The 18,709-nt window shown below is 30.3% G+C and overlaps 2 protein-coding genes across 3 annotated transcripts in view; one reads left to right on the forward strand and one right to left on the reverse strand.

Annotated features, from left to right (window-relative positions):
* Positions 1-1,009: 1,009 nt before the first annotated feature.
* LOC100164864 (protein transport protein Sec24D) lies at positions 1,010-13,338 on the forward strand. Of its 2 annotated transcripts, none has more exons than XM_016804598.2 (18): positions 1,010-1,190; positions 1,272-1,401; positions 3,083-3,186; positions 3,261-5,639; positions 5,704-5,883; positions 5,952-6,147; positions 6,314-6,429; positions 7,147-7,350; positions 8,417-8,623; positions 8,758-8,884; positions 8,951-9,111; positions 9,196-9,375; positions 10,347-10,548; positions 10,621-10,815; positions 10,881-11,084; positions 11,156-11,349; positions 11,431-11,585; positions 13,066-13,338. In XM_016804598.2, the coding sequence occupies exons 1-17, from the start codon at positions 1,083-1,085 to the stop codon at positions 11,569-11,571; spliced, it is 5,028 nt and encodes a 1,675-aa protein (XP_016660087.1). In that variant the 5' UTR covers positions 1,010-1,082; the 3' UTR covers positions 11,572-11,585; positions 13,066-13,338. The 2 variants fall into 2 exon arrangements, with proteins under 2 accessions (XP_016660087.1, XP_001942898.2); XM_001942863.5 differs by having other exon boundaries at positions 1,030-1,190; positions 1,294-1,401.
* Positions 13,339-13,355: 17 nt separating this feature from the next.
* The window catches only part of LOC100166873 (ionotropic receptor 25a), a 9,696-nt gene continuing 4,342 nt past the window's right edge, over positions 13,356-18,709 (reverse strand). The window contains exons 4-10 of the mRNA XM_029489335.1: positions 16,492-16,666; positions 15,842-16,025; positions 15,581-15,702; positions 14,900-15,047; positions 14,658-14,827; positions 14,457-14,578; positions 13,356-13,704 (exon numbers count right to left, since the gene is read on the reverse strand). Of these exons, the coding sequence (XP_029345195.1) occupies positions 13,418-13,704; positions 14,457-14,578; positions 14,658-14,827; positions 14,900-15,047; positions 15,581-15,702; positions 15,842-16,025; positions 16,492-16,666 (1,208 nt within the window). The 3' untranslated portion in view covers positions 13,356-13,417. The remainder of the gene's footprint in view (positions 13,705-14,456; positions 14,579-14,657; positions 14,828-14,899; positions 15,048-15,580; positions 15,703-15,841; positions 16,026-16,491; positions 16,667-18,709) is intronic.

Raw genomic sequence — 18,709 nt, forward strand, 5'->3', positions numbered from 1 at the left:
TCAAATAACAATAAAATATAAAATTCATATGCCATTCTCTCAAAAATATTATTCTCTATCTTTTTTGTAATGGGCGATTTTACCCTAAGATTACTTAAAAATATAAAAAAACTTATTCAGCTTAAATGCGTTTTGTCTGTGTTGCTCGCGAGCCAGAGATGGAAAACAATCAGTGCGCTGACATCCTCTTAATAATTAATTATACTCATGATACTAATACAAATACTAATACTAATATATTTTTATAAGAAATCGAAGTATATGAGCGAAGTTGATTGGCAGGAAACGGGGGGGGGGAGGGGCTAGGCGTGGTATACGCAAAATGTTTGTTCTGTGAATCCACTTATCTACACTTTAGATACGTGTAGGTATAAATAATTATTAATAATTAACTTATCATTTTTTTTAATTATTAAATAAATATTCTGCTTTAAAATATGGAATAAAACATATTAAGTCAGCCAAACAAGTGAAAAAAAGTGAAAAAACTAAAAAGTAAAAATTTTAAAAGATGATAACGATAAAAATAACAACAACAAATTTTCTATAATTTGTTATATAATTTTCTTTAATTATTTTGAGAAAATTAGTGTTTACCTTTACAATAATGATTAATCACCTTGACACCCTGTATGGAATTATGTGCATAATATTATTTTATATTATTCTCACGGTGGTAGAATCTATATAATATTGATATGAATAGCTAATATTATGTGTGCATTTTTATCTAGATTTTTGTGAAGGTTTTGTAATGATTTTTAATTACTAGGTATATCAATAGTATCATAACGTAATTATGACTGTCAGTGATATATAATTTTACCGTGGTCCTAGCCCCTAGGTACCTAATGTTTGATTTGAAAATTTGTATTAATATCGAATGGTCACTTTTAACAGAATTTTGAATTTATATTAATCCCGCGGTTTCCCATTGGTCTAATTGGCTACGAAATAGTTCGGAACGTGGCCTTGGTGGCGCATGCGCAATACACACTTACGTGGCACGAATAGCGTTTTCACTGTTTTCAGCTCTGTCTGACCAGTAGATGTATCATGTATGATGTTAGGACTTAAGATCCATGTACAATAGTACAGTTAAAATCAATTGTAAATGCCCTAGTGAAAAGAAGTCAACGATTTACAGTTGGCATTTTTCAATATTTTGGGATATTTTCAAACAGTTACTGGTAAGAGTGTGTAGTATATGCTTACCTATCTTTATAAGTTCATGTGTAGATCATCATCTTATAATTTGATTGTTTTTATAGTATTTATGTACAATTATTTTAGTTGAACGAGAAATGAATAATTCTCAGTTTCCACAAGAGCGTCCACCACAACATTATGGCGCTCCTCCACCGTCACAACAAAACGGTCAACACAACTCATCAGCTAACTGTAAGTAACAAGCTCTTTGAATTAAACATGACAACTGATATGCATAAGCGCAACTAGGGGGGGACTTGCGGGGCTTAGCCCCCCCCCAAAAAAAAAAACTTGTAATAGCCCCTTAAAAATAAATTATTCAATTATTTCATAAAATATTACCTACCAAATCTTTAAAAATTAAACTACTTATTTCTTATTTTTTTTTTTAAATTTAATTATTTAATTTTTTTAATTTTTATTTAAACTTTTTTTACATCACTTATGATAAATATGGTAAATATCATAAGCTGTATGCTTGTATTCATTTTAAGGAAACAATTTATGTCGGTATGATATCAATTATTTTGTATTTGGTAAGATTGTTACACATAATTTTACAGTACCTATGCACTGAAACTGAACTATAACATAGAGATAGATAATAGCGGAGTAAAAATCCCCGACTCTAGGAAAAATAATCCCCAATATTACTGACAACCAGATGGCAATTTTAAAACGTAATTAGTGTAATTATTACATTATTAATATTTAATTACAAATATATTAATATACTTATATAATATAGGTATACTTTTCATTAAAAAAATAAATATATAATAAATAATATTTAAAAATTAACAATAGGTTATATTGTTTTGTTTTGTATCACAATGTGAAACTACATAATATATTAATAGTTCTTTTAAAAGATTACTGATTAGGTACCTACATTCATTAAATATGTTTAATAATTATTTATTTTATTTGATGTATCGATCATTTGAAATATTTTTATTTTATAATCTTTCAAATATTGTATCTACCTATATTAAGTGAAACTTGTAAAATCTACTTCTAATAAATAATAATTATTATTAACATATTGTTAAAATATTATTAGGGAGTGTAATATTGTATTACTATAATTGTATAATAGGTTTAAAGGTATTAAACAAAAAATTTTATATTGTTAATGTTTGAAAATTATAATATAAATATTAAAAAATAAGGTATAATTAAATACCTGAGTAAATAAATAATTGATTTTGTTTGTATGATTTCTTTATGGGGGTGTGGGGGCATCGCTCCTCGGGTTACCTTTCATGTTATGTCAGGTGGGTGCTACAGCCCCCTCTAATATTTCAGCCCTAGTTGCGCCACTGCTGATGTGTTTTGGGTTGATACTGACAGCATGATGGTGAATGTAATGATTAAATATAAAATTTTTACCTTTTTTTTCATAACTATTGACCTTTAAAGTTTAAACTTAAAGCATTGATGTATTGTTTTTAAATAGTTATATTTTAATTTGGTAATAGTCAGATGATCTACTACATATTTTAAGGGTAGAATATTATATTGTATACCTTATTAACTTATAGGCTTAGGAATTAAAACTTCTTTTTATGATCAGCTACCTATCATAATCAAATTAAAAAAAAAATATGTAAACAGCAGAATTGATGCTTTGAATATTGGTTAAATAAAATACTTTTAATTTTATTAAAATAAATCTAGCCATTTCTAGTGTTACCACTATTATTTCAATATTTTTTAACATCTGTTTTCTAAATTTAACGTTGAAGTTTATTTAAAATATTACGTAGTACCTATAGCAGAACATGTTTTGAACATCTATGAATATTTATTATTTAAAATTAGTATTAAAAATACAATTTGTTATACCTATATTATTCATTTTAAATTATAGATGTACCGTCTTATAACCAGGCTGAAGGAACGTTGAATGATCAATTTTCACAACTGGGATTTAATAACGGACGATCACAACCACCAGTTCAAAACAATACTTTGGTAATTTATAATTTTATTATTATTTATAAAAATACACAATATATCAAAAATTTGATATTATTTTAATTTTTCAGCCAAGTGATATTAGCAATTTTTCAAGTGGACCACAAATAAATACTCCACAATCATATCCACCAGCCAATTTTAATGTTGAACTGACTGGGCCTCCTAAGCAATTTTCTTCATCAGTACCTTTTGTAGAAAGTTCTAATCAAAATGTACATTCCTCAGATAATTTTCAAGACAATACTAAAAATATGGTACCACCATCTCCTTTTCCTGGAAATAGTATTCAATCAAATATTCGTGATGGAGGAATTATTAATCAAGAGTCGAGAGATTTTAATAATGGTACACCAAATAATTCAAGTGAGGCAATGTATGCAAAATCTAAAGAATTTAGTACAAATAACTCAAATTTGATTACAAATCAAATTGGTTCTCAATCAACTCAATCAGCTTTTTCTGTTGTTCCACCTCAATCTCGTCCTCAAAAACCGTATTCAGACAATGTTCAACAACCCCATTTAATTGAAACTGTTCCATCCCAATCAGATTTATCTACTCAAAAATTAGAGTATCAATCTCAGCCATCAAATTATCCACAACAACAATCAAAAGTGTCACACCAACAGCCAGATTTTCAGCCACAGTCTAATTCAATAACTCAATCAGATTTTTCAAGACAATCTAATGCCACACCACAGCAATCTGGTTTTCCACCACAATCAAATTTGAAACAGCAGCAACCAGGTATTCCACCTCAACCCAATTCAATGTTGCCACAGTCAGGTTTTCCTCCACAAGCCAATTCAATACCTCAGCAACCAGGCTTTCCACCTCAACCTAGTTCAACATTGCCGCAGTCAGGTTTTCAACCACCACAAGCAAATTCAAAACCTCAGCAAGCAGGTTTTCCACCACAAACAAATTTAAAATCACATCAGCCAGGTTTTCCACCACAACCTAATTCGACATCTCAGCAGCCAGGCTTTCACCCGCAATCTAATTCATCATTTCAGCAGCCAGGCTTTCCACCTCAACCCAATTCAACTCAGCAGCAGCCAGGTTTCCCACCACAACCTAATTCGACACCACAGCAGTCAGGCTTTCCACCTCAACCCAATTCAACTCAGCAGCCGCCAGGTTTCCCACCACAACCTAATTCGACACCACAGCAGCCAGGCTTTCCACCACAACCTGATTCATTATCTCAGCAGCCAAGTTTCCCATCACAACTTAATTCAACACCACAGCAGCCAGGCTTTCCTCCAAAACCTAATTCATCGCAGCAACAAGGATTTCCACCTCAACCCAATTCAACTCTGCAGAAGCCAGGTTTTCCACCACAATCAAATTCATCAACTCAGCAACCAGGCTTTCCACCACAACCTAACTCAATTCTGCAGCAGCCAGGCTTTCCACCACGACCAAATTCAACATCGCATCAGCCAGGATTTCCACCACAACCAAATTCAACACTGCAGCAACCAGGATTTCCTCTACAACCTAATTCAACACTGCAACAGCCAGGCTTTCCACCACAGCCTAATTCAACACTGCAGCAGCCAGGATTTCCACCACAACTAAATTCCATGTCACAGCAGCCAGGTTTTCCACCTCAACCCAATTCAACACTGCAGCAGCCAGGCTTCCCACCAAAATCTAATTCATCATCGCAGCAACAAGGATTTCCACTTCAACCCAATTCAACACTGCAGCAGCCAGGCTTTCCACCACAACCTAATTCAACACTGCAGCAGTCAGGCTTTCCACCACAACCTAATTCAACACTGCAGCAGCCAGGCTTTCCACCACAACCTAATTCATCACTGCAGCAACCAGGCTTTCCACCACAACCTAATTCAATTCTGCAGCAGCCAGGCTTTCCACCACGACCAAATTCAACATCGCATCAGCCAGGATTTCCTCCACTACCAAATTCAACACTGCAACAGCCAGGATTTCCTCCACAGCCTAATTCAACTCTGCAACACCCAGGATTTCCTCCACAACCTAATTCAACTCTGCAGCAGCCAGGCTTTCCATCGCAACCTAATAATTCAACTCTGCAACAACCAGGATTTCCTCCACAACCCAATTTAATATCGCAGCAGTCTGGTTTTCCACCGCAACAGCAACAAGGTTTTCCTCCTCAGTCAGGAAGTTTGCCATCTCAACAAATGGGTTTTCCTCCTCAGTCAGGTAATTTACCATCAAGACAAGCAGGCTATCCACCTCAACAGCCGGGCTTAACATCTCAACAACCTCAACAACCACAACAGCCCGTATATTCACAGCAACAAAATGGTTTTCATCCTCAACAACCTGGTTATCCACCTCAACAACCTGGGTATCCAACTCAACAGCCAGGTTTTAATCAAGGTACACCAGCTTATATGGGTCAGCCAGCTCCAAGTAGGAGATTAGATCCTGACCAAATGCCAAGTCCAGTAAGTATTTAACCACATTGGATTTGTTGGTTAATCAGAAATTAAAATATTTAATTATATTCAGGTACAAGTTATACAAGATGACCAATTAAGTAAAAGTGGTTTATTTTTAACTAATCAAAGAGGTTTAGTACCCCCTTTGGTTACTACAGATTTCACAGTGCAAGATTCTGGTAATGCATCACCTAGATTGATAAGATCAACTATGTATTGTGTACCTACCACAACGGACATTATGAAACAGGTAAATACAATTTTATTTTAGTTATAAATAATTGATATCATAAATAACTACTTAAAAAATATTTGTAGACATCTGTACCATTTGGATTAGTTATCAGTCCATTGGCAAAAATAAAACCAGATGAATATCCTCTACCTATTATAAATACTGGTGAAATTGGACCAGTCAGATGTAAGAGGTGTAAAGCTTACATGAGTCCATTTATGCAGTTTATTGATGGTGGAAAACACTTTACTTGTCTTTTATGTAAAGCTACAACAGAAGGTAATTTTTTAGTTTCCTTATATTAAAAATTGAGGAGGATGCTAAGGATCTTAGTAAGTGGGAAATGAGAACCAGGGTGGCCGAACCCAAATAGTTGGGAGAGAAGGTGAAGGAAAAAAATAAGATATTAAAAATTAATTTTTAACAAAATACAATTTTTTTTTAGTACCAGTTGAATATTTCCAACACTTGGATCATACTGGTCAACGGCTCGACCGCTCTGAAAGGCCTGAATTAGGTTTTGGATCATATGAATTTATTGTTCCAAAAGAATATTGTAGGGTATGTATAACAATAAATAATATTTTATAGGCTTCTTAAATAAGTTTGGTTATGGTTAATTGGAATAGAATAGATATGACTCGTAAATGCATATTTGACATTAAGTTATAACTTGTAATGACACTCTAACAATGTTGAATGTGTTTAGAATAAGTAATGATGAACACTTCACAAGACGGAGAATCCTGTTAGTTATAACTTATAACCACACACCTGTGTAGATTCTGATTAAAAGTAGGATTGTCTATTCACTCATTATATAGTAAAAGAGAGACATTATAATTATTTATTAGTTCTTCAAACCGAGTAAGGTTGCATATCGTATTTTAACTCTGTGTCTTATTTTATGGTATGTGTGTTAGCCATTCTGTATTAGCTGATTTCAAAGTTACTGCATATTTAAGATGTTCTTTTAATTATTTAAATTGCCTTCTCTAACTACTTGCTTCATTGGTATAGTGACTAAAACTAATTTACTTAACCACACTATTTGTTCCAAGTAGTTAACTACATAATATTATAATATTATGATTAAATTGTCACCTACGTTCTGTCATTATTCTTTTCATTACCTAATCTAATAATGACTACTATGGTATAACTGTTTCAGATATAGTATCTGGCATCTGCTTTTTTAAAATAATTAATATATTCTATTATTGATCAGTAATCTGCATTAGTTAAATTTAATATAATGTTTTTATTTGTATTTTCCAGAAAGAAATGCAACCAAAACCTCCTGCATATATATTTGTAATAGATGTTTCTTATAATAATATAAAATCTGGACTTGTTAAACTCATATGCGCGTTCATGAAAGAATTATTAACTCAATTACCAACAGAGTTGGGTAATGAAAAAAGTAAAATACGAGTGGGTTTTATAACATATGATACAACTGTTCATTTTTATAATTTAAAGGTAAGAAAAAAAATATAACTGTACTTAAGCTAAATTTAGATTGTACAATTTTATTAAAACACAAAATAAGTATTTTTCGAGTGAACATTATCTTTGTTTTTATGATATGTCAATTGTTAAGTGAGTTATGAGTGTATAATGTGACTATTCAAAAATACTCATAGTTTGCTTTAAAAATTAAATATTGTGAAAAAGCCAACATAAGACACATAAAATAATCTTAACTTTAAGTTAGACAGTTCACTCCAATACAAAACCTTATAACACAAGTTTGGTCCTGCTGAACACAAATTTCTTATGTTTCGCATGGGCCAGAAAGAGAAAACATTAAGTGCACCCTCTTTGTCTTAAGCAAAATTAATGGTATTCGTTTAGTATGTGACCTACCAGACTGATAATTATTTTAAAACAGTTAAGTTAAAAACCATATAATCATGTTTTTTTTATATCATTGATGAATAAGTTAAACAAACATAAAACAATACAGGGATTACATTCAATAATATCAAAATCAGCCCAACAAAATATCATTAAAAAAAAAAAAAAAAAAACGTATAAATATTAAATACACATACTTATTACAGCAATACCTATGTCAAAAATAGTCAAAATATGTTATAAAATTATTTTATTATAAAAAAAATGTTTAATGAGTAATAAATATTCAAAGATTAGATGAGCGGAGTGGACTGGTACGGGGTTACCCCGCGAAATGTTTGTCCACTTCTCCGCTCATCTAAACTTTGAATATTTATAACTCATAAACTACTCGCCCCAAATTTGATTTTCATGTATCAAAATATTAAGAAAAATATTCTGCTTTGTAAAATAAAATTAAAACCCTATGTCGTCATTCAAAAAAGTAAAAAACTTAAAAAATTATAAGGATAAAAAATATTTAAAAATATAATTTTTCAAGAAAAACGTTGTTTTATAAGCGACTAGAAACAATGTAAAAAAATATTTTCAAAAAAATTTATACTTTTTGAAATAATGAGTGTTCTATGATAAAAGAATCCCCCAGTATATATAAATATAATTGAATAAATAAATATATAAATTTCAGGAAACATTAGCTGTTCCTCAAATGATGATTGTTGGTGACACTTCAGAAGTTTTTATGCCATTGTTAGATGGGTTCTTATGTGATCCAGAACAATCGTCTCAAGTTATCGATGCACTTATGGAACAAATTCCCACTCATTTCAATGAAACAAGAATTACTGAAACTATTCTTCTACCAGCAATAAGAGCAGGAATGGAAGCATTGAAGGTATGGTTTGTTTCGTAATATTGCAAGATCTATTCTTAAAATAATTGAATAATAATGTTAATATGTTATGTTCTTTTTCTAATAGGAATCTTAGCAATCTTTAATTATTTATTTTCAAAACATTGTTTCTTTAGAATGCCGATTGTTGTGGTAAATTATTTGTATTTCATTCATCCTTACCAATAGCAGAAGCTCCAGGTAAACTTAAGAATCGGGAAGATCGAAAATTACTTGCCACCGATAAAGAAAAAACTATGTTGAGTAAGTTAATCTTGAATAATTTTTAAATTTTTCTGATAAATTATACATAAACATTTCTTTAAACAGACCCGCAAACAAATGTGTATAAAGAATTAGGAGAGGAGTGTGTTCAAGTTGGATGTAGTGTTGATCTATTCATCACTAATAACTCTTTTATAGATTTACCTACAATTGGTCAAATTTCTAAAATTACTGGTGGTGAAATTTTCAAATACACATATTTCCAAGTAAGTTATTGAGATTTAATGTTTTGTACTCACATGTTCATGTTGTCATTTCCTCATAATACTATTAACATTTTTTAAATTTAGGCTGAAGTTGATGGTCAAAGATTCTTGTCTGATTTAAAACATGACATTAGCCGGCCAACTGTTTTTGATGCTGTAATGCGAGTACGAACATCTACTGGTACTCGTCCAACTGATTTCTATGGGCATTTTTTTATGTCAAATTCTACTGATGTTGAGTTGGCTGCCATCGATTGTGATAAAGTAAGTTCTAAAACTGCCAATCTTTTAACCCTTTGAGGAGCATGGACGTATATATACGTTTTAAAATATACTGTCAAAAAGAGCATGGACGTATGTACGTTTTTACCGTGGTTTTCTTTTAATTTCTTTGTTTATGTTTCATTAGCGTAAAATACCTTATATAAAGTATGTGCTGCAATCTGTGAAGTTAAATTTCAATCAATCGATTTATTTTCATGTATCAATCCCATTAAAATAGGACATACATATACGTCTTCGCTCAAAAATTATTTTCAAATTTTTCATTCCTAAGCTGCTCCCTGAGTTGCATTTACGTATTCCAATGCTGCTCCTCAAATGGTTAAAATATAATATTTTTTGATAAGTTACTGGGTAACTAACTTCAAAATATGTACAATGTGATCTACACTCTCACTCTATTTGAAAATAATATAATATATTATTTACTTTAAAGTAGGTATTATCCTTTTATATTACGCATATTATTTTTAACAAATAACTTTCAGAATAATCCACTATAAATTTGGTTGCCGTATAAAACAATGTGAAATCCATATTTGTAGCATATATAAAAAAAAATATATTGTCGTTCAAAAAATTTTAGATACAACCCCTATAAGATTGTTTTATCTATCAATAAAACATCATATTTACCTTCTATTAATTACCTACCCATGTTCAAGGTGTTGCCTGAGTAACACTTGGGCCCTATGTTAAACGCCACTGACCCCTATGAGACACTTTTAAAGTATTTAAAAGTACATATAATTAACGATTATAACCACTTAAATTGACAGTAAATTATTTAATACTTTTAAATTTATAATATTTATAATACAAATAATAAAACAGAACACTATTCCTCTGTATTCTTAGTCAATAATTCTAATCAGTGAACTTTTTGTCATATACTCATTTGTAATATTGATTTTTTTACATTTTATTAATTGTTTAATATCATGTATTTCTAGGCTATTGCAATTGAAGTAAAACATGATGATAAGCTTGATGAACAAGATGGAGTATTAATACAAACAGCCATGTTATACACGTCATGTAGTGGACAGAGACGTGTGCGTATATTAAATCTATCATTACGTTCTAGTGGACAAATGGGTGAATTATATCGTAGTTGTGACTTAGATACAATAATGAATTTCTTTGGGAAACAAGGTATGTCGTATGTTTTATGGTACCTACAGATTGAATTTTTAAGTTGTATTTTAATTTTATATTTTAATTTAGTTATGTATAAAATATTGGAAAGTTCTGGACGACAAGTAAAGGAAGCAATTACTAATAAGACTGCTCAAATATTAGCTACTTATAGGAAGCATTGTGCATCACCATCTTCAGCTGGTCAACTTATATTGCCTGAATGCATGAAACTTATGCCTCTATATGTTAATTGTTTAATTAAAAGTGATGCAATGTCTGGTGGTATGCTATTTATTGAACTTCCCTATGATAAAAATAAATGATTCATTTCCTTTTTTTTTATATAGGTCCTGATCTGACAGTTGATGATCGTTGGTTTAACATGCATCTGGTTATCACTGCGGATATACCTACAACATTGGGTTATTTCTATCCACGTCTGATTCCGATTCACACACTTGCTGATGAAAAACTCTTAGATGATGTTTCAATACCAGATCAATTGAGGTGTTCTATTGAAAAGTTTGCAGAAAATGGAGCTTATATTTTGGGTAAACAGCATTTTTTTTTTTGCTACAATAAATACATTATTTAAATTTTGTAACAATATTTTTGTGTTTAGAAAATGGAGTATATATGTTTATGTGGCTTGGTATGGGTCTAAGTCAAACATTTTTGTCAGACGTGTTTGGTGTTCAGAACATAACATATGTTAATACTGAACATTCAGCCATTCCTGTGTTGGATAATCCACTCAACAAAGCTATTCGTCAGGTGCTATCTAAAATTCAAAAAGAACGAAGCCACACAATGAGAGTATGTATACTTCTATAGCTAAATATTAATCTAATTTATGTCAGGTATTTGGGTGTGTTTAACGTTATATTTTATTTACAGCTTGCAATTATACGGCAAAAAGATAAAATTGAAACTGTTATGAGACATTTCTTAGTTGAAGATCATGGCATCGACAATAGTCCATCTTATGTAGAATTTTTGTGTCACATGCACAAGGAAATTCGCAATTTGCTCAGTTAGCACACACAGAAATGGTAAACATATTATTTTTAGTACCTACTATTGTACTACTTAGTGTGGTTTGCTTTAAAAAAATTAAATAAAATTATTGATTTTTATGTTATAATCTATTAAATGTAATTACTTTATATAAAAAATAATGTTTGATTATTATTCATCTTTTACCTATTAAAATTATTTCTTATATTCATTTTAAAATGATAATATATTTTTTTAAATAAATAATTATTGTATTATTCTGTTGTAGTGTTATACAGTAATATTTTCCCAATGATACTTAATACATCAATTATTTTCCTACAATTATTTGGAATAAGAATGTACATTGCTCTAAAGATATTACTATAAATTAATTATCTATTGATAATTCCAGTTCAAAATATTTCACAGTTTATAGTATGCTTGTAATAACTGAATCCCAATAAATCCAATCAAACTAATCGGTGCATTTTTTTTTTTATAAAATATTGCATTTTCTATATTTAAAACTTTATTCTTTATGTGTATTATTTTTAATATTTGAATAATTTTTTTGCCTACAATGTGTGTTGTATTTATTGAATGCGAGCAATTTATGATAAAATTGTGATACATTAACGAAACAATAATATAACAATGTAATCATCATGAAAACATTTGACTGTTACTACAAGATATTTTCATATTGTTCATAATGTATAAGAAAATTCAATAATTCCAATAAATAATATTAATCAGTTCAGTTTCTTGTTGTCCCAATATTTTATAGATTTGAAGATAAAAAAAGAATTTGTTCTAAATTATTTTATAAATAAATATTCAACTTATTTTATTGATTTTTTTTATATTCACTATAATACTTCAATGAAAGAAATGTCAATTTTAATTTAAATTTTTAAGGACATTATTTTATAAAATACTAAAATAATACTATTGGTTATAAATACTATATGGATTGCTCACTGGCTGATTAAACATGTTACGCGAAAAATTGATGTGACTGTTATGAAACTTTATCTTCGCCCATTAGTCACTTATAGTGACTTTATAAACAGCGCTTCAAACGGCCACATCCATTTTTCACAATATTTAGTATTTATAATTAATGATAATAGGTATCATTTGGAAATTAAATGTGTACTAAAAATTCATTGTCAAATGTAACAATTATTTTTAGATAATCTTTCAATAGTTATTTTGAGGTGCAACTATGGAAGTACTGATAATTGAAAAACTTTAAACAATTAATGTTCATAATTTATAATCACTTTTTTTCTAATTTCTTTTGTAATCGATTCCCAATTAAATAAAGAAATAATTTAATATACTAAACAGTATTAATAATAAAAATAAGGGCTTACGGTAGACGAGTTCTGTAACAAAATGTTGGGTTATAAAATAAATCATAGCAAATATAATAGTATAATATAATACTAAAATAGTACTAAAAGCATGTCATGTTGTTAAAAATCAAATTTGAACCTCTAATTATTTTATATTTTGTTTTATTTTTAGGTAATTGGTAGAGGTCAATGTGGGATTAACACCAATACAATTACTTGAATTACTATATGATTACTTATCGTTTTGTTTATTACTGCACGATCGTTATGTTACATTTATAATTTTTAATGATGTATACACAGTCATAGAAATATCTGTTGTTATTAAATTTATTATTTTATTTTTTGATTTTATTATGATTATATAAAATTCCGCCGTTTTCTCTTGGTGTTATGTTGAATTAGTGCATTTGTATAATATATATATTGTAAAATAATTTATTTATGAAATGTATTAGTTAATCATTTTTTATCCATACTATATTTATAAATATTATAAAACATTATATCAAACAACTGAAGTTCTAATTTTGAAATTTGTTTCTACGAAAGAATAGTGCGTTGTTTAGCCGGCCTGTAGTTGAATCTAGCTTGATCTTGTTTGCCCAACGTGTTTGATCATCTAAATTTGAATTCCTGCCTAGTGTCATGAATAACTCGTGACCGTACATCAGTTTATCCTTATGAACGGTGTTATTAACAACACTAACTTCAGCTACCTTGGCTCGTTTGTGTTTAAAATAGACGACTTCAAAAGCAAGTGTAATCAACGCTATCAACAAGCCAACTAATGTAGCTATGAAAACGCCTCCTAGAAACATAATAATATAGTTGTTATGATTGAGGTAAGCATGTAGTTTGTTGGAATATCGATTTACTTAAATATTGAGAAAAACTTTATTTTTGTAAGGCTACCTACATAATTATGTGTCTTGTTAGCTGTTAGTAGTTAGGTACGATTCGTGATAGAACAATTTATATCTTACAGGGTAAGTTTCTAGTTTCAGTATTACAATATAATCATGTATGTAAGATGATAATATATTATTCAATGAAGCATTTAAATAAATTTAATGCCTGGAATCACTTAAATTATTATTATTACTCATTAGGACCCATACTTTGAAGGAATCTCAATGTCCAATTTGTGTGCTGGGGGTGGCTTAACTACACAGAAGGTGCTCGACTCAGTGGAGGTGCCGAAAACCGGTCGCCTCCAAGGATCCTTCTTAATACGAATGCGGAATGGAGTGTAATCAGTTATTAAATCCATCAGTAATCACATTCATAACTCATACCATTGTGGCGTTGCAAATCTTGTTAAAATTTGTACAGGTAAAAAATACAATCAATAAAATGGTTATGCAATTACACATTGATATAACTATGCACACAATCATATTATTTTAGGATGGTAGGTCGTAGGTATATGGTTTATCGTAAATCTTACCATAGAGTTTAGGATACTAATATAGTAATATACATATAATATATACAGGAGTATAGAATGTTAATTATGTAGGTACTATATTTATTATTCAATTATTTTTCTATAGTGGTTACCTAAACTCTCTAATGTGATGCCTTCGCTATCATCGGCATTCGGGCACATGCTCACTTTGGAAGCATTCCAATATTTGGCGTTCAACAGTTCGAAAAATCTATCTTTTTGTAAATCCAATATCCTAGAAAATTGGTTGTTGGTCAAGGTAGGTACCTAATTTTTTTTTTGTTATTAATACAAATTAGTCTCATTAAATGTACTTTCTACTAATTTCCTCTTGTATGAGACTTCCTTGCTGGACAGCAATCGAATATGGCCTTTCCGCAAATATTTCACCCACCTCGGTCAGGTTACAATTATTATAAACCTCATACTCAATATCCGACGAATCGTGAATCAGAGCGAATTCACCTTGCTCGTTGTCCAATACCTATCATTAGACACGGTAGATGTATAAATGCATAGTTAATTATTTTTGACTCTAAGTATTAACAACGGTCACCATTTGATATCCGACGGATCTGTTCGGAACGGTTCCAGTTCTTTCTATTGCCGCTAATATTTGTCCATATTCTTCTTTGATTGGATAATCCCAAACTCGAAAATCTTTTCGATTGTTCGTTTGATTTAATGCTATCTCTTTCCACACACTAAAAAAATTAAATTTTTTTAAATCGTTATTTTAGTTTCTATTGCAACTATCTATCAGCGTCACGGCACACTTCGACAGTATTTATTTGCGTCAAAATGTCGTTAATTGTTAAAATATATACTGTATGACATTTGGATCTTTTATTCGTGTTTTTTTCATATTGTCAATTTATTTTCAAGTTGAAAGCAACAAATCATTGTTATCAAAAATAAAATTCTGAATATTATAAAAAATTAGACTTTACCAAACATCATGCAACTTATACCTAGGTGCAATGTTAATACCTACAAACTTTAAACTTTAGAGCAATAAAATATTTTACAGATTTATTTAAAAATGTTTTAAAGTATTCTATGCAAAATATCTAACAATTGAGGGATTTCTTAAAATCTTATCCGAGTTACCACGATACAAAAACCGGAAATATTCGGTTGTTTTAATTTTTTTTTTATTTCACAAGGTATAATAACGTATGCGATTAATATGTGAAATGATAGTACAGATAAGTATTATAGGTATAGAGGTACTCGCTTGTATAAAATGTCTTCTGCCATTTTCATGTTGCGAAAGAAATGATGGGCGTCGCTACCGTCAATCACCGAATAATTGATTCTCGACTGTCGAGCTAATTGTTGCAAGGACTGCACCGGTGTCTATACATTATGTAACAGGTAGTACAATACGGACAAATTGTTAAATAATATAATTAATATAACATCGTTTAATTACAGCGTACGCGTATACCACGCACGACGGGCAGAAAATCGAGAAACATATTATTATATAGCTCACTTGCATCCGTTCCACCGTCAGAAATGCTGCCAAATTTGCTGTGAACGTGGCCAACATGAGGACCACGAAAACCCAATACGCGGCCACCAATACGCGACCGCTGATCGCCTTTGGCGTTTCTCCTCCTCCTTGTGGAGTAAATGACGTCAAGGCGAACCAAAAGCTCTCGACGAGTGTGAAATGTCTACGCACAGTGTATTTTGAATAAAGACTTAGTGTGAGGAGCTGAGATGTAGTGCGTACGTGTAATCGCAATCATTATACCTATGTGGCTATAATATTAAATAGGCAGGTATTATGTTATACTGACGTTTGCATTTTGTCTGTATAATATCCTAATATATTGAGAGGAGATTTTTTCTTCGACAGCTAACTTTTAGTAAACACTCATTATAAATATTTTTGATTTAAAAAAAAAAAAAAAAACGTTCAATTACATAAATATAGTAAGGTAACTTTTTTCGCTGAAAAACGAACAAATTAACCACCTATATATTGTTATTTATTATGATGAGTGATTTCTGTAAAATTAATCACTGTGTGCGTCGTAGTAGTTATATGTACCTCAGGTACACGATAGACAATAATATAGTACAATACCTATATAACCACATAGGTATCTATACTTATATCGTATATAGTAAATATACCTGAACTGTTCGTATTTTGTTTTGTTGTTCTGTGCACTGTAAGGTGAATATTTGTCCAGTACCCAGATCATGACCGCGGTCATGGCCAGAGCAGCTACGATACTGAGCCAAACTTCGGGTTTCAGTACGGTCATAAACTTGAACAGTGAAGTTTTTCTGGACGGTTTCCTGATCACTGGAATGACACGTGGTTACGGTAAGCGACGAAGATTGTTATTTTGGAAGTACAGGTACCTAAGTGTAGGCGTGTAGTGTGCAAATGTGCAATGTTTGTATAGACAATAAAGACAGGCATATTACAGAGATGGGACTATACTATATGGCCGAGGTACACTTAGGTTATACCTAACAACAAGTATTATAACAACACGGCGAGTACACAAATATTATGTTTATTTAAATCGTGAGATCTGCTTGAAATAAACAGTCGGATTGGGAGCTAGTATTTACATAATAATATATGAGGGGAATAATGAAATGAGTTATCTATTTTACTCACTGATGGGCGATGGCATTCGGTTATATTTTTTGTTGAAAAGGTTTTCATTGTTTGGATAAAAATGGACTCTGCAGGTATGATAATAAGTAATAAGTAATATAATAATTTATCGTTATATTCCCACTAACCCGCGTTATACAACTTGGCAGGCGACGCTAAAATAGTTTGGCGGTAACATAGCATAATAATATATAGTATATACTATAAAATAGACACAAAGAAAGATAAAAGTGCGCGAAGAAAAGTTGTTTTTCTTGTTTCCGTGACCTTAAGTCACTTTACAGTTCGTGAATGTATATAATATATATCAATGTATGTATGTTTATTGTATGTGTGTGTGTTTTTTTCTATTCGATAGCGACACATCGAGGATCAACGGTCTTATAACATATAATTAGTTTTTAAAAACGTTATGGTTTTTATTTAATTTGTCTCTTGTTGTTCCGGTAGAATAGTCTTGAAAAAAAAACACCGAAAACTAAGTTTATAGTGTACATAATAACCGCATATGCGTAAGTATTGTTAATGCAATTATGTGTATAATTTGTGGGTATTTAATATTTTATTTTATTCGATAATTATTCAATATCATCAACCGAAAAATAACGATCACACGGCGTTGTGGCTAGGCAACTATTAGTACTAATTTTACGTTTTAAAATTAAAAATTACCTAGAAATCGTGAATTACTTGAGAAATGAACAGGCGATAGTGTCCTGCGTGGGTACTACACAACTACGACATATTATATATTTATATCAGGATTATTGAGTGAACTCTAGTTGATATTAAAAACAGTGTGGTAGAAACGATTTTTATCTGAGACTTTAAGAGGGGTTTTTATTTTATGGTTAAAAATAATTTAAAATGTATGTTTATGTTTAAATTTTAAAATCGATTGATTATATTATTACTCGTAAATTGTAATACATACTATTGTCTATTACTTAGGTTTTAATAAAAAATAAAATATTTATTATATCTATTTAGTTTGTTAATTTTATGAAATAATAGTTTTTATTTGATAGTTCATTAAAAACTTCTTCTGGGAACTTATTGCCATCTGATTGCTACGTAATCTTTAGCAATAGATTCTGGGAATAGAAAGTTTATTTTTGGTTTTCATCCATACACAATAAGTAGGTACTTTAAAATTGAGTTATCAGAATTTTTTCCAACTTTCAGAAAAATAAAATCCTAATACCGATGTGCTGTAACCAATGTCTTGCTCTCGACCAAAGTACTTGTGTTATAAAGTGTTATAAAAAATAAATAATTCTAACGGTTTTCATTGCTAAGATAATTGATTTCGAGTCAATATTTCAATATTCGATACCTAGCATAATATTTTTAAGAATTTACTTTTAAAATACGTTTTGTTAAGCCAATATTTATTTTGAATAAATTAAAAACAAGAAAAATGTATATCAATTAAAGTAAATTATACGTTCGTTTTTCTCAGTAATTTCCTTAAGCGCAAACATTTTTTTAAAGAATGGTTAGGAAATAAAATGAAGAAATGTAAACAAGCAGGCGCGGATCTATGGGGGGGGTCATGGGGGGTCATGACCCACCCCAAAAAATCAAAATTAAGTCCTTTATTTTTATTTAAAAATTAAAATATGCAGAAATTGTGTTTTTTAATGTTTCACAAAAAAAAAATATATACAATATAATATATAGAACATATTTAATTTATATATTATATTTAATAGGTAC

This window comes from Acyrthosiphon pisum, chromosome A2 (genome assembly GCF_005508785.2).
Source record: "Acyrthosiphon pisum isolate AL4f chromosome A2, pea_aphid_22Mar2018_4r6ur, whole genome shotgun sequence".
NCBI classification, from domain to species: domain Eukaryota; kingdom Metazoa; phylum Arthropoda; class Insecta; order Hemiptera; family Aphididae; genus Acyrthosiphon; species Acyrthosiphon pisum.

What these genes read in the sequence shown, in the direction of transcription:
- LOC100164864 (XM_016804598.2), top strand. Translation starts at nt 1,083, where the DNA reads ATGTACAATAGTACAGTTAAAATCAATTGTAAATGCCCTAGTGAAAAG. An exon ending in CAGTTCAAAACAATACTTTG is followed by an intron (nt 3,187 to 3,260) that starts GTAATTTATAAT and finishes TTAATTTTTCAG; the next exon opens with CCAAGTGATATTAGCAATTT. An exon ending in CAGGAATGGAAGCATTGAAG is followed by an intron (nt 8,624 to 8,757) that starts GTATGGTTTGTT and finishes TTGTTTCTTTAG; the next exon opens with AATGCCGATTGTTGTGGTAA.